This window comes from Pseudochaenichthys georgianus, chromosome 12 (assembly GCF_902827115.2).
Source record: "Pseudochaenichthys georgianus chromosome 12, fPseGeo1.2, whole genome shotgun sequence".
In the NCBI taxonomy this organism is placed as follows: Eukaryota; Metazoa; Chordata; class Actinopteri; order Perciformes; family Channichthyidae; genus Pseudochaenichthys; species Pseudochaenichthys georgianus.
Window position 1 is genome coordinate 13,870,268 of NC_047514.1, and position 15,700 is coordinate 13,885,967.

General features: G+C 42.8%; 1 protein-coding gene across 1 annotated transcript in view; it reads right to left on the reverse strand.

Annotated features, from left to right (window-relative positions):
- Positions 1-1,115: 1,115 nt before the first annotated feature.
- The window catches only part of sema4d (sema domain, immunoglobulin domain (Ig), transmembrane domain (TM) and short cytoplasmic domain, (semaphorin) 4D), a 30,881-nt gene continuing 16,296 nt past the window's right edge, over positions 1,116-15,700 (reverse strand). The window contains 15 exon segments of the mRNA XM_071204992.1: positions 1,116-1,799; positions 1,801-2,126; positions 2,332-2,378; positions 2,537-2,709; positions 3,466-3,578; positions 3,918-4,140; positions 4,291-4,447; positions 4,569-4,744; positions 5,607-5,758; positions 6,571-6,687; positions 6,836-6,929; positions 7,014-7,112; positions 7,239-7,301; positions 7,385-7,530; positions 9,745-9,878. Coding sequence (XP_071061093.1) covers positions 1,116-1,799; positions 1,801-2,126; positions 2,332-2,378; positions 2,537-2,709; positions 3,466-3,578; positions 3,918-4,140; positions 4,291-4,447; positions 4,569-4,744; positions 5,607-5,758; positions 6,571-6,687; positions 6,836-6,929; positions 7,014-7,112; positions 7,239-7,301; positions 7,385-7,530; positions 9,745-9,878 — 2,704 coding nt within the window.

Consider the following 15,700-nt stretch of genomic DNA (forward strand, 5'->3'; position numbering starts at 1 on the left):
GAGTATTGAGGAAAATGGGAAATCTAATAAAGGGGTGACATGCAAATCAGACACGAGGAAAACTGAGGTGCTAGGCTCTAAACAAAAATGAAACAAATCTGCTGCAATAAATTAAACAAAAAGAGCAAGATCTTAACTACTTACAAACGAGACATGGTATTACCACAGAAGAGACTCATCTTAAATAATCATGTTCAGAAAATGTTCTACAACTGAAGGCTTGATTTAAAATAATAATACAAAATAACTTTAAAGAAAAGATTGTTTCCAAGCAGTTTGAGAAAAAGACCCTGATGATTGATATTGTCAAACATCCCATAATGCTGGACATATTTATGTTAATAACACACCGCATGAGGGGAAATGACGAGTAGCGGTTAATACACAGGACCATCAGGAGGTTTATCCATGGAGGAATGTCGACTTCACAGGTAGGACACATTTAATTCAGAGAAACTCAACATTGTCACTTAAAGATCAGTCTGCACAAGACAGTGGTTTGATTTATTCCAGCATTTCTATATCATGCCAGTTGTCGTTTTTTTCTATTTCTCTGACCTTCAGACATACATTGCCACCTCACTGGGTGAGATTAAGGCCCACATACCGGGTGCTGCAGATGGCAACAGTGTACAACAAAGCAAGGCTGTAACGTACCGAGGAAATCTTCCCTGAGAAATAATGTAATGTTGAAGCCTTTACAGTCCAATCGCCTACGTGTTGTTTTGAGAACGTTTTTCACCCAGGCTGTACAAAAAAACACGACTCCAATTTGGAAAACATCAAGGTAACTTACCAATTTGGTAAACAATGTTTCCAATTTGGAATTTAACAAAATAGCTTTTCTCGCTAGACCTTAGCAGAGCGGGTGCAGCTTCTGTGAGAACAGTTTTTACCTTCATCATCATCATCATCATCATCATCATCATCATAAGCCCTAAATCAGACATCAACCTCGACAGGTAAGTAGACTTAAGCTTTGTGACGATTGAACTTCACGTGATGCTAAACACTGAAAAAACCTTTATAGAGGAAACCATGTGTGATTTGTGGGAAGATCCAGAAAGAGAGGGACATCCCTATCAAATATTCTTTATGCTGACAGAAGCTTCTTGCTAGCAGTAAGGTTCATCTGCATCTGCAAACTCGATGGGCTGAGATTCACAGTCCACATCGAAGGGCTTCTCCTGGGACGGGCTGTCTCCCCCACAAGTGTGGGAGGGGATCCGCCCGTTGCCACACTCGGGCTCGGTCTCGTACCCGGTGTCGCGCAGCGCCTTGAGGTTCTGGGTGGTTTGGCTGCCGTTCTGTGTCGGCTGCTCAGTCATGTTCATTTTGTCGCTGGTAGTAGCTTCCATCAGACCCGCCTCGCAGGCCCGGTACTCCGGCTGGTGGGTGCTCTTGTGACTGCCCAGCAGAGCGGCTCGCAGCCTCAGGCAGGGGGCCGGCAGGTACTGCATGTAGCAGTTGTACGCTAGTGCAGCCAGGAAGAGGAGGAAAAACAGGAGGAAGAGGAAGAGAAGGGCGGTGCTGTTGTTGTGCTGCAGATACTCTGCCGCTGGGACCCGGCTGTCCTGGCTGCGCGGCGTGTTGGAGCTCAGGGGGGGGAGCTTCGGCTGAAACCTGATGGTGCTGCTGGGCGGCGGGGTTAGTGATGAGTCAGTTTGGGGAGGGGAGGTGAATTGGGCAGTGGCTGTGAAGCTGGGAGGGGCAATGGCCGACGTTAGTAGGGCTCTGTCTGTCTTACCGTTACCTTCAGCTGCTTGTGTGCTAGATGTCTCCTGGCTGTTGAGGGGGGGGGGTCACGTGGCCGGCCTGCTGAGGGGCTCTGGGCGGGGGAATAAGAGAGAGGACGTATCCGACCAGGAGGCGGCTGAAGTTCTTCCCAGCAGCGGGGGCCCATTCCACAGACCAGCACTCGTAGTGACCTTGGTCCTCGGGGGCCACGCTGTAAATAAGGAGACCGTTTTCGGCTATGAGGTGGAAGCGCGAGGCCTCGGTGAGCACCGAGCCGTTGGATTTCCACATCACCTGGGCCAGGTTGGAGCGTGCCAGGCACGGCAGCTCAGCAGAGCTTCCTGGTTTCACCTTCACACGATGGTAGTCCTTCACAGATAGTCCTGATGCTACAAGGCAAAAAGAGCGGGAAAATAATTACTTTAAGGCCCAGTGAGAAGTTAAAGGCAATCAAACAACCTAGCTTTAGCTTATAGGATAGTGACAAAACAATTGCACAACGCATTCAAGTTATTCTATTATGATAATTAACCGATTGTTTTACCCTGACTGTTTGTGTTATAAAGCTTGTGATGTGAGAATGTTGAACCCTACCTGAAGGACATTTGTCTGCGTCACCATTCAGGCTCTGGATTAGCCTCCTGAAAAAACAAACAAGCATTATAATCATGGCATCTAAAACATGCCAACACTGAAATGAGGAACTATCTAGACTGTGACGGTAAATCAAGTCAAACTAGATGGAGTGTGCGGTGTAATAATGCATGAGAGGAGTACCGGTATGTAGGAAAAGGATTACCTAGGCTGTTGGCTGGGGGCATCGAGGATATTGACACAGGCAGCAGTGTGAGGGTCCCAGGCACAGTAAGGGTCCCGGGCCAGGACGCAGTCCGCGCAGGACCGGTACCGGACGCAGAAGGCTGTGGGGGACTGAACCACACCGGAGTCTGAGCCAGCGTACAGAGACCGCGTCTGTGGAGAAGCACAAGGTAGTTCACGTAAATATGTCAAAGAAAGAGCGCACAACATAAGACACACACTAGATCACTTGGAATGTCCATAAAAAAGGCCACTTTAACATTTAACCACAACAAGTTTACAAATCACTTGAACTTTTTATAAAAAGCATAATTGGAGTATTAGTAGCAGAAAACATAACTGGTTTTATTCCTGGATTGGGACCTTTGTTGTACAGTTTGTCATCAGTTTACCCCTATGCCACCCAAAAGAAACTCTGCAGAACTGCTGTCTGAAAAAAGTGTGATGCAAACTCCAGACAACCACAAACACACCGCAGCAACGAGAAGCGCACAGTCTCATCTGGTTTAGAGAACTGATGGTTTTGCATTTGACAGTGATGCCATCTACTTTGTAACTTCCTGTTGTGAGTTTTCTCACAGAAGATTAACGATAAACATGCAAAAAATTGACACTTTGAGTGAGGGTAACAATGAAACCACCTGTCTGCACCACACGCTACATCCTCAAGTATTCTCACAAAACGTAATACTATAACTTTCATTGGTTATGATGTAATGCAAAACTGTTGCATTAGACTCCATTTGTTTTAACTTAGTGGGCCTAATAACTGGCATCTGAGGATATTAAACCAACACATAGCACCTTGACAGGCAGAGTTCCTAGGTGTATGCTTAAAACACATTTTCTAATTCTGGAGCCACAAATTCTCTTTGTTTAGTGAGGAAGCGTTACAGAGGCGTCACTGACCTCAGAGGACAGCAGCAGGTTCTTGATGGACTCGGAGTTCTTCAGGAGCTGGATCTCCTCCACGATATGCACCTCTCCTTCATACACCACTGACTTGTGCAGGATTCCCTTATCTAGAGACGAGAATGGAACAATGTCATTTAGTTGAAGAACAAGTCAGATATTAGCAGCTTTGAAACAAAGGACTGCTACTCCATGATCAGTCGGCACCGCAGGTCAAGGCAAATACTTTACCTACTCGACTTTGTTAAATAAAACCTGAACTAGAATGGAATAGTTGTGATTGAGGAAGAGCTTTAGTATACAATCAATAAATACAGAATAGAACAAATATAACGCTGATGCATTGTATCAGCACATGCGTACATAAAATAAAAATGGACATTAGGGGTTAATAAACCACATCAGGAAAACATTGAACAATTTCAAATGATTTACTTGTATGTTCCTACCAGTTCCAGTGAACATGACGTCGTAAATCTTTCCATCGAGCGCGCGGACCCTTTCCACAACGATTTGGGTGTAGTTGACGTCTTTGGTGATGAGGCGAGGCCCGTTGCCGATGGGCAGGACGGGGTCCTCCAGCAGGGGGTGGTCCTTCACAAACTGAAGGGTCTTGTCCGGCAGGTGGAGAGAGCTGCTGATGTTCTGCTGTCGCATCAGGTTGTTAATACACTGGAGGAGAAAGGCAGAGAGATTTACACAAAAGTGGAATAAACCATTTCACGTCTGTTTCATCAAAACAAAAAGCATTCTTGGCCTTGGACTGCATTAAACAAAACTAAGTACAATCTTTATTATTGAAGCTTTGTAAAAGGTACTCACTGCTCCAGGACGTGGAGTGGGAGTGATGCCGTTGTACCGGACCCACTTGGTGTGGGACTGCTCCACTGTGACCTTCTGCATGTACTTGCCCTTGGAGAAGACGTCTTCCACAGCCGTCATGTTGTAAGCACACACTGCTGACAGGCCCACATTACCCCTGAGGCACGAGGATGATGATTGAGTCGGAAGAGAAGAGGGGGAGGAAAGAGAAGAAGTGAATTTATGACCTGCATTGTGTTCAAATATCAACTTTTTTCCAACTTCTTCAAATCACTGACCACTGGGAGGTGAACACCCCGTAGATGACTGTGTCCTTCCAGTCGGCGCCCTTCAGGATGAACACATCATGTACTACGTTGAAAACAAAGTTGAGCTCGGGCATGGAGCACACCAGCTTGGCTTTCAGGAAGGACGTCCATTTTTTCTGCAAAGTGCGCTGCCCCCCGAGGTCACCCTGTGGAAGAGAGGGTTTATCAGCACATTAGGGGGTGAAGAGAGAGGCAGAAGGACGAGGGAAAAGGGATGAGAAGAGTGAGAGAAGGGCGTCATTTACACTGGGAATGGGGGGAACATGTCTCAAAATATTGTGTCTTAGCACTTCAGTTATTACTCAAAGTAAAAAAGCGCTTTTTTGCTTAGTCATTTTACATTTTTAAACAATATCTTCATTAAAAGTGTATTTGTTCTCCCTCTTTGAAAGCAACAGACAGTGTGTACAGTTCATCAAAGTGACATAATTATAACAACTGCTGTATCCTGTTTTGAATTATGCTTTTGGCTTTTACGGGAACATACAAAGGAAATCAAAGTTTATTACTTTCTGATCATTTCTGGGAATTCACAACAGCGTTGGCCATCAGTGGTGAATTGGGATGGAAACCTCTAAACATCAATAATAACAGACTTAAATATGCCTGAACAGCTGCTCACTAAAACATCAGAGGGATCAGAATAGTGCTTTATTCATTTGTTTTTCCATCTTAAAATGTTCCTGCTGGTTTGTTGATACAAAATGATCTCTTTGTGAAATGTATTTTTGGGTTCAGCTGTAGAAGCCGGTAGATTTTACATTTGGGAAAGTACAAAAGATAAAAATTCAAAATAAATGTCACTGCTGCAAGAGTATTTTAGGGTCTTTTAGATCCTGTGGGCTGGGCACTTGTATGTGCATGACTCGATGAATATGACTTACTAACTGTTGATGATTTGCACCATGATATGAGCTCAGGTGAGTGTGAAAGAGGGATGTAAACAAAGACAGCAGGAGGAGGGGGATAAGAGGTATGTGCAGATGGTACATGATGACGTGCACTGACCTTACAGACGCGGGCCACCCTGGGGATGAGCAGCTTGCCAAAGAATTCGTACTCCACTGACACCTCAGTGAAGAAGTAGTAGATTTTATCGTCCTCGCCATCCACTCTGTTGCTCCCTTCACTGATCACATCAGCAAAAACAAAACTTGGCTCTGAGAGGAAAACAGAGAGTTGAGAGAAGGGTATTGGTGAAAGGGAATATATAGGAAGAGATTGATCCGATTGATTCCTGCTCCTCGGGGTGCTATTAAACATAAAACAACAGAAACATTAAAAAACACATTTAGAAACGGCTAATCGAAGACACTACGGGTTGTCCGTAATTCCTTTATATTGGGTAGAGTGTCTGATTTGTTGATGAAATTATGTATGACACATTCAAAAAAAGCCTGTGTTTCTAGTCCTGATGCTCTTAAAGAAAGAGCCAAGCACTGGAGGTCAAAAGGTTCAAAATATTATGTTTATAAACTGATATTATAGATGATACGAACCGAGAATTAAACTCCTGAAACTGACGTGACGTGAGAAGATGATGAGAGAAGACGTATCAGTTAGTCCACTTGTACAGTGTTAGAGTGGAGTATCTTTACCGCATAAACAATTTAATTTTGGCTTGATATCAAGTTACTCACAGAATGAACACTAATTTGTTTTATAATTTTAATAGGTGAAAGTGACTATCAACACAGGCTGAACATGATAAACTGCTATCGAATGTTTATACTCCGCTCATTGCCAATGTGAAAAAGCAAGGACAGATAACAGATGTGTTAGCGTCTGCGTATTTTGTCAACGTCAGCATTAAAGCAAACAAATATTTTTACACATATTAAAACTCTTATGTCAGGGAAACGCTCAAAAGGGATTAGATTATGATCAGGTACATTTGAGTTTAGGATATCTTAAATTACCACACTATTTTCTTATTACATTCATTTACTTCTTACATATTGTCCCAACTCACCATTGAGCCATGATGTGGAGTACTCTGTCCTCAGCAGGGACTGGGATGGAGAGTATCTGGACATAATGGGTTCGCTGCCTAAGAAGTTATAAGCTGTCCCCGAGTACAGCTCTCCATCTGATGAAAACAGGGAACAAAAACAAACAAAACATGTGTTCAGCTAGTCCATTTTGCCTTCCAGAAAACAAGAGATTATTGGGGATTGTAATGCACTTCACACCATCAGAGCTCTAAGTGAAATGACATCAAAGTGGCTCCAACTCACCAACCATGACGGTAGTAAAGCTTTGTGACGGGTCAAAGGAGCACTTCCCCCGGCCGTCTTCAGGCTGACGGTCCAACGAGAAGTCAGCGAGGTTCTGAAAGTTTCAGATACAATTAAAGGTCGCTGCAGATTTGTGAGACAAACACATGTTTATTTATGTCGATGAGCGGTAACCTACCAAGTAGTCACACTGAGGTTGAAAGGCGTGCGTGCCGCAGACATACAGCCGCTCATCGTCTACGACTTGCAGCACTCGAATGTAGTTTAGACAATCCTTCTGAAAGGCAAAGATAAGGCGGAAATCAAATTAAAACACAGATGTTTGATTGTAAACTGTGAATTTATAACACTCGACTATATTGTTCTGACTCCATAATTAAATAACAAAGATATTTTAACTAACCTCCTTTGATTTTCCTTTTAAAGTGCACATCACCATGGGGTTTTCTGCAACTGTCCACTCGACCTTGAAGTGTGAAGTGAAAAGAAAATAACAATTAACAATTTGTGTTCCTTCTGTTGTCCCATATACCATCCATATTTTGTTACCTTGTTATTTTTAACCGTCACATTCTTCTTGCTGAGCTCAAAGATGGCCTCCCGTGCTCCCACATACAGCGCGTCTCTTTTCTCGCTCAGCAACAGCGTGGAGTAGTTGAAGATCCCCGGCTCAGAAAACTCCATCAGATCTAAATCTGAGCACAAACATTACATTGCATTACTTTAACATTCATATCATTGACCCATTTACTGAGATAATCCACAAATAGTTATGTTACATGTAGGAATGGTTTGCTTTCTACATAACTACAACTATTAAATATATCATAAGGAAGCGTGCATGACCGAAAGAACGAGATCGCGGATACAAGCGGCCGAGATGGGTTTTCTCCGCAGGGGGGCTGGTGTCTCCCTTAGGGATAAGGTGAGAAGTTCGGTCATCAGGGAGGGACTCGGAGTTGAGCCGCTCCTCCTTCGCGTCGAAAGGAGCCAGTTGAGGTGGTTCGGGCACCTAGTTAGGATGCCACCTGGGCGCCTCCCTAGGGAGGTGTTCCAGGCACGTCCAGCTGGGAAGAGACCGAGGGGTAGACCTAGGACCAGGTGGAGGGATTATATCTCTTCGCTGGCCTGGGAGCGCCTTGGGATCCCTCAGTCAGAGCTGGTTGATGTCGCCAGGGAAAAGAAAGTTTGGGGCTCTCTGCTGGAACTGCTACCCCCGCGACCCGACCACGGATAAGCGGGAGAAGATGGATGGATGGATGGAAGCGTGCATCTTTTCAGTCTATTTAACTAGATAGATAGAGTTACAATTCTGCTTCGAAGGACTAATGTTAACACTAATGTTTTCATCTCACTTTTTTCTTAATTCTCTGTCAAAGCGTCTTTGAGTTTCATGAAAAGCGCTATAAAAGTCCCATATATTATTATTATTATTATTATTATCTCACGCCCGATAACCTAGGAGTCCATATGGAGAATTAGTCTTCTTTCTGCGTGGTGATACCATTTGCAGGGTTAGTTTGGTCGAAATAAATTAGTTTGTCTATTAAACTGCTCACAACCAGGTCTAGGGATTGTCTTCAGTTACCCTGTCATGTTTTCAGGAACAAAAAACAATGTTATTTTATTTCCAATGGTTTTTGTGCTGCTTTGTGCAAGCCAAGCTCCATCTCGATCTATTACGTTGGAGAGAAAGCAGACATATTTGGGGGCAACTGTCCCTTTAAGTGCATTAGGAGTAAAACAATGTAAACAAAGGTGACTTATGTAGTCTGGAGATAAATCCACTATACACCAGTTTTGATTACTGTGGATCCTGAGTCCTTAAAACTAGATGTTGTAAACGTGTTCCTGCCTCTCTCAGCGAGACACATGTATCTCTCTTTAGACTCAGTGTTGTGATTGATGACAAGCCCAGCGGAGCGCTTGTGTCTGGCTCTCTTCGGTCGTGCCAGGTGCAAGTGGCTTCGGGTTGCAGGTGCCTGGACATTAACACCAGGATGATGAAAGCAAACCCCCCCGACTGACAGACTGAAACGATGACTGTGCCACGGTGAGCGGAGAAACTTTATTAAAAGGATGAGCTGTACTGGTTCTCAGTCTCTGGGGCTATTTATGTAAACGACAGTATGCAAACAGAACTTCCTCCCTGACGTCTAAATGCTCCAACTTGAGACTTGTGGTGAGACTGAGGTTTGTCTAAGATACATTTAATAGATCAGGTGTCCTCTAAAGATTCGGTGTGACCTTTTAGTTGAAAGAGTTCTCACAGATATGTCTTAACAGTCTGAATGCTCGGCTCTCCATGCAGTGCTAGTGGAGCAAATTAACTTAACATCAACATCTCCTGTTTCTTGTTTAAGTAGTGTTTAAATAATAAAATATAAGTATTACTTCCCAAATGTAGTGCCTGTAGACTCTCGGTGACTCAAGCTAAGTTTCAATTTGAATGATCAGAGGGGTTTCAGAAGTGGTTTGCATTTGTAAAGATGCATTTAACTGTAAAAAGACAGAATAACCTTTATGAATAACAAATACATTCATGATATATATTTGATAAGTTAATACAAATAATGTATTGATTAGAGAAGCAACATAAAACAAAGCGCATTTAAAAGATACCAGAGCCAAAACTGATGATATTTATGTTTTTTCTCTATTATTTTTGGTATTCTTAAATTGTGCTTTTATCAGCAACACGTTTGGCACTTAAACATAATGAATGAAAACGGAATTGTTTTTGTCTTAATACTTGTACTCTGTCCAATGACAAGAAAGTCGTCTAATCCAAGTTGTCAAAACTGCAAATATTCTGTTTCCATCATGTCGCACTTCATCCGTTTAATCATTCAGAACTGTTACACTTCTTATCAATGTAACGTGTATATTTAAATGTTTTTAAGGCTTACCTTGGTGTCTCCAGGAGGTTCGAGGCACAGCGTTGGGTCCATGCGTGGAGACCTCGAGGAGAAGCCCCAGAAACACTCCCAGCACGCCGAATCCCATGTTAGACTCTGTTAACTTTGGAACTGTGAAGTTTCCTCTGCAACACAAAAATAATAATATCAATACAGTAAAAACTCGACAACATAAATAGATAAGGATGTAGAAATGAACCAGTTTCTACAATAACTAAATAAGTTCTTTAGTGACTTTTCAATTAAATAAACCAACAGTTCAAAGATATCTTTTATGACAGTTAAGTATCTTTAGGTTTTGGATTGAAGAATTGTGATGGAAGATTTCAAGAAGTGATTTTTGATGTTAAATAGACTAAAGGATTAATGAATTCATTGTAAAAAATAATCTGTAGATTAGGTGATAATCAAAATAATCTTTAGATTTAGGTATGCTGTTGTGAACAAACAGGAAAACTATGTGCGTGTTTATTGAACTTTATTTGTAAGGGTTTTTTAAGCAGATATTGTGTGCAGAAGTCAGGTACAGAATGTCATTATCAGGAACTAATGCTAATAATGTTCATGATCAGCCGTGGCATTGTGTAACACACCGCAATAACAAAAAGGAAGTAAAATCTCTCCAGTGTTCAGAATCAAGTTTGACATTTAAACTTTTCCTTCTTTCAATCCAGTGTTCACCTCAAGGCTCTTTAATAAATCACTGGTTGCTTTAGGAACTTGGAACCATTTCAGAGGTGTTAAATAACAAAGCAGGAAAACAGATGGATGTGAAGTTCCTTCCGAATGAAGAATCAGACCGGGGGCAGAGGGGGGGGGGGGGGGGGGGGGGCAGCAGCACATGACGTGGTCCTGAACTAACATGACTTATATTAGCAGAAAAACACCAGCGCTTAACAAAAACTATACTCATTCAAATGAGCGCGTGTTTTTAAACTCAGTTAATGTGGTGCGTGATCACTGTATGACACTTCAGCTGACTGTTGGCATGTGCAACAACGTAACACCTCAGGCTTAAGAAAATCCCCCTTTTTAAAAAGAAGTATTATTTTGCACTGCACTATTGTAGAGACACAGTGATAGGTGTATCCGTTTGCCTCGGATGGTGATGATGACAATGTCGATGAGGATGACAGCATTCCTGGTAGCCATCAGCTTTTATCAGATGAAGGTGTCGTTTTTCATTTATCTACTTTGTGGAGCATTGTGATCCTTCTGCCTTTTAACAGCTCTCTCCTGGCATAATATTTACTTTAGGATGCGCCGGATAAGGACTCCATTAGGCTGCCCTGTGCCATTTGTGTTGAACTTATCCAGATCCACCTGATGTTTTTATATTGAATAAAGCCTCGAGTTGTCATGTTTCATTTTCTAAGTGCAAGGCAGTGCTGGTAGAAACAAACTTGTCTTCAATGCAAAGAAGGGATATAACAAAATGTAAACGGTACTCTTTGTTTTGCAACGGCTGCCGTCATGAAATATTATAAAATAGAAAGCAATGTGATTTCTCTTAAAATAACATTTAGGAGACACTGGTGGTTGTATCTGGAAATGCTAATATAGCCGATTCAGTAACATTAACTAATAACATTTCTTAAGGCTTTAATTCACTCATTTTGTCTAAAACCATATTCCAAGTCTCCTGTTTTAGGTCAGCAGAAAAGCTGGGGGGGGAATACATTCTCATGCTTTAAAGCTCAAGTAAAATATGAAAATAAATCTCTAAATCTGTTCTCAATCCTGCTTGTAATTCGTGCAATGTTTGCTAAATTTACTGCAAACCACGGCACATGCAATGTAATCTTTGGGGTCAACCTTCATGCCCTCAATCACATTCACTCGACTGATGGATTGATCGCCTTCTTTCCCTCTGTAAATATCATCAATACTAAAATGGTATTAACTCAAAGTGATTACTGACATAATTCAATTGTAAGTCTCAATTGCTTCCTGTCTTTTGATCCAATCACGTGAAAGCAGCAGTGTGGGACACGTCAGCAAAACTTCCGCTTTGTGCCTTAAATGTTCTCTTGTTTAACACAGAGGAAGTCTGCTTTAAAGTAAAAGAGAAGACTCTGAAGGACAATGCTGTATTAATAGATGGGAGGCGAGTCTGGCTGATCAGGTGGTTGAAGCAGTTCTCAGAGGAAGTGAAGTGATCTGGCACAAAGCAGGTAATTCTGGTTTTCCACACCGTGCTCAAAAGAAGCCTAAATACCCGGCCCGCAGCATTGCTCCGCAGAATGGGTGGGCCGGTCACGCCCAGTAGGGGATGAAAGGTTATCCGATGTCTTGTAAGACGAGGATTGAGATAACGAAAGCCGTACAAGAACCAACAGGCAGGCTTCCAAAAAAAAAGAATGTGTTCACTAGGGCTGTACCCGAATATTCGACTATTCGAATATTCGTTCGTTGGCCAACTATTCGGCAACTAAGGCAATTATTGGCATAAAGTTGAGTAGCTCAGCCTAATAATACATTGTGGCCATAGGTGCATCCCCACGCATCCCAGCCATCAACATCCTCAACAATACAGCAGACCCTACAGTTAAAAAAAACGATAACGGAGAAAAGAAAGATAGAGATAACAGATGCCATAGTACATTTCATCGCTATGGATATGAGACCCATTTACATAGTCGAAGGCGAAGGCTTCAGAAAATTAATGAAGAAGATGGAGCCCGGCTACACTGTCCCCAAACGCTCCAGTATTTTAGATGCCATGTCTCTGAAGTACAGCGATCACCAAATTGTAACTCAGATTGAAAACTCAACTGCCGTAAATTTTACAACGGACATTTGGACCACCTCGGTGCGTATGGAGGCGTATATGGCTGTCACCTGTCATTTCATAACTCGCGAGTGGAAACTCTGTAACTTTGTTTTAGAAACCAAAGTAATGGAAGTAAACTATACGGGAGTAAATGTTGCAGAACAGCTTGGAGAAGTGGCGGACGCCTTTGCCATTCCGAATTATAAGCGAGTAGCCGTTGTCCACGACAATGCCAGCAACATGAAGCTGGCAGCTGAAATATGTGTTTTGTATCTTTGTTTGACTGTTCAGGTTGTAAAATGTTATAGACGGAATGTGGAACCAGATTTGGTCCCCGGGTGCCTGGGTTAAATGCAGAGGACACATTTAGTTTTAATGTTTGCGAGTACTGATACAATAAATACATATAAATCGTAATAGTATGCTCTATCTGCGCTTCTGCTTAACAGCGTGTTGTCAGGTGTCTCGGATTCGGAGCGTGTTATGAAACCTTTTGGGGAAAAAAAAAAAGTGAAAAAAAAATGTATTAAAAAAAAAATACAAATCTCTCCGCACCGAATATTCGAATATTCGCTGCTGATTACTACCGAATATCCGGAGCCCGAAAAATGGTATTCGGGACAGCCCTAGTGTTCACTCAAAGTTACAAGTAGAGGGAAGACGTGGTGAATAAAAATGATAAACACTTGTTTGTACAAAGAAAGTGTTTTTACTACTTGATCAGGTCGTTTGTCCTCATTTTACATCTTTATAAACCAAATTCCAGAACAAATGATACCAATATAGGACAAATAAATCATTGTCAACCATCTTTTATTGACCCAGTAGCACAATTGTGGATCATCGCACTCAAATATAGGTTAGTAATCAGTTAGCATACGAGAGGGAGATATATCATGTGGTACAGACAATCAATGAGGGCTAGAGAGAATGGGGGGGAATGATAATTGATTATTGATGTGGTTGTAAATAAGAACAAATTGCCCCGGAGGTATGACCCCGATAACACTGCGATTGTTGGGTTTTCTGTGAGGGCTTCCACCGAGTAAATCTGGCAAAGATGGAATTCCATCCCGGCTTCAGCCCGAGCCGTGGACTCCACTCTGCTAAAGAGGGGGTCAAACACACAAGGACCCATTGTTTACTGAAGATGAGGGTAGCCTCTACTCCACCCCCATCACAACCACATCATCACTGTAGAAGTAGGCAACAATGAACAGAGAGAGAGAGAGAGAAAGGCATCACGTCGCCCTCTCATCCAGTTCTTTTACAGTGTTGCCAATCTAAATGCCAGGACAGCTTAGCCCTGAGCCATGCCTGCGTTCTCAAAGTTCGCACAAGCCCATGAGATCCTGATGAATCCCATAAAGATGATCCATAAAACAGTCTGATGACGGCGGCAGAAACTGTTAAACAGAGAGAGAAAGGGGCAGCCCCAGTGCGACAGATGAGATAACAATACTGAATCTGTGATGAAAACCCCAGACTGACAAAATTCCTTTGGCCACCAGTCCGACTGCACGCATACATAAAAGCCTCAAACTAGACCATATGTGCACTTCTGACGCCCTCCATCAATCTTACCACTCCGAGCTCCATTAAGGACAAAGCTTAAAAAAAGCTTCAAACCCCTCAGAGGGGCCGGGTTACAGTAGCAGAAAGAGCAGACTGGCAGCTACCCTACGCTGCTGAGAGATTTAGAGGAGTGGCCACACTGGCCTGGGATATTTAAGACGGTAACCATGCTGGCAGGTCTCTTTGAGCCCTTTGTGTTGCTCTCTCAGCTCCTTTGGCGGAGCAGGGAGGTTGACACCTGCTCGGGGCCTTGGGGTTCCCAGCACTGTGCTGTTAGCTGGGCACAGACCTTGGCAGGCTTCACACTGAGGACAGAGGAGGGGGGGGGGGGACTGGAGCTCTGCCTATCTGTGCACAAGAACTGTGACTAGGTTAGTAAGTCTAAGCGAGAGAAAAAACTTCAACTGGAAAAGCATTTCATGACTACGCAGCAAATTAATCATTAGGGATGTGACAACCATTTCATTTGGATTGTAGCCGGTCATTATAATAAATCACTGTATAATCACATTTTAACACTGGGTGGGTGGGGGTTTCGCGGCTACTCGCTTATTGTTTTTCCCGTTGGCACACACTGTCAGCTAAGTAAGCATGACCACAATCACTGCTGAATTACAGAGGAGGCAAACCACAACAACACTCCCTAATAGCTCATCTGTTTTTTAAATATAGCAAGGAAAAAGAGGATATTTGAACTTCTTACTCAAGGCAGAGGAGTGTCCTTGTAAAGGACAAACAGATACGAGATACAGAGTGGCATTTTCACTGAAAATAATCTTTCTTTAAAGGCCACCCAGTGTAAAAGAAGGATTCGTAGCATTGTAATAAAAATGGAGAAAACCCTAAAAGGAACACTTCCCTCTGCTGGGTGCTGATAAAAATTCAAATGTACAGGCGGCATGAAAACTTGAAAAACGGATGACTACAGCGAGATCTGTGCATCTGACAAACTCCCTCCACTATGCGCTATAGCAAAACGTTTCATTCCAACCACGTGTTGGACAAATAAAGGAGGGGACCCATGATACAAAGAAGAGCGATCTCTTCATCTCTATACATGAAACTACAGATCGGATTTATGGCGCCTTCTGAATACTCTGTGGTGACTGCAGGAAGTGTGACTGGTGTTTTCTCTTCTCTCTGCTCTCTTATCTGAATGCGGTGGAAATCGGTGAGGGTTCAGACATGAAGCGTGTTGGAATAAAATCCCCCATCATCATCATCATCATCATCATCATCATCATCATCATCATCATCATCATCATCATCTTTTTCTGAGTAAATCTAGCAAATTATTCTCAGTGCCCACCAGCAGCTCTTCCGCTCAGTGAATCAAACAATGCAAATTCACTAATGGCACAGAAAAAGTCTTGAAACAATGCAGAACTTGTAGTAAAACATGATATGTGCTAGAGATGAATGCATTTAGGGCTGCAACAGTGCTACCAACGGGAGAAATCTGACACTGAAGATACAATTCAAAACCTAGTGTAGCCTTAAACTCCCATAACCCCCTGTGTTGACCATAAATCGGGCTTAAATGGGGATTGGCACCCCAGCTGCGTCGACGGACCAGCTTAATTCAATTGAATGGAGGAT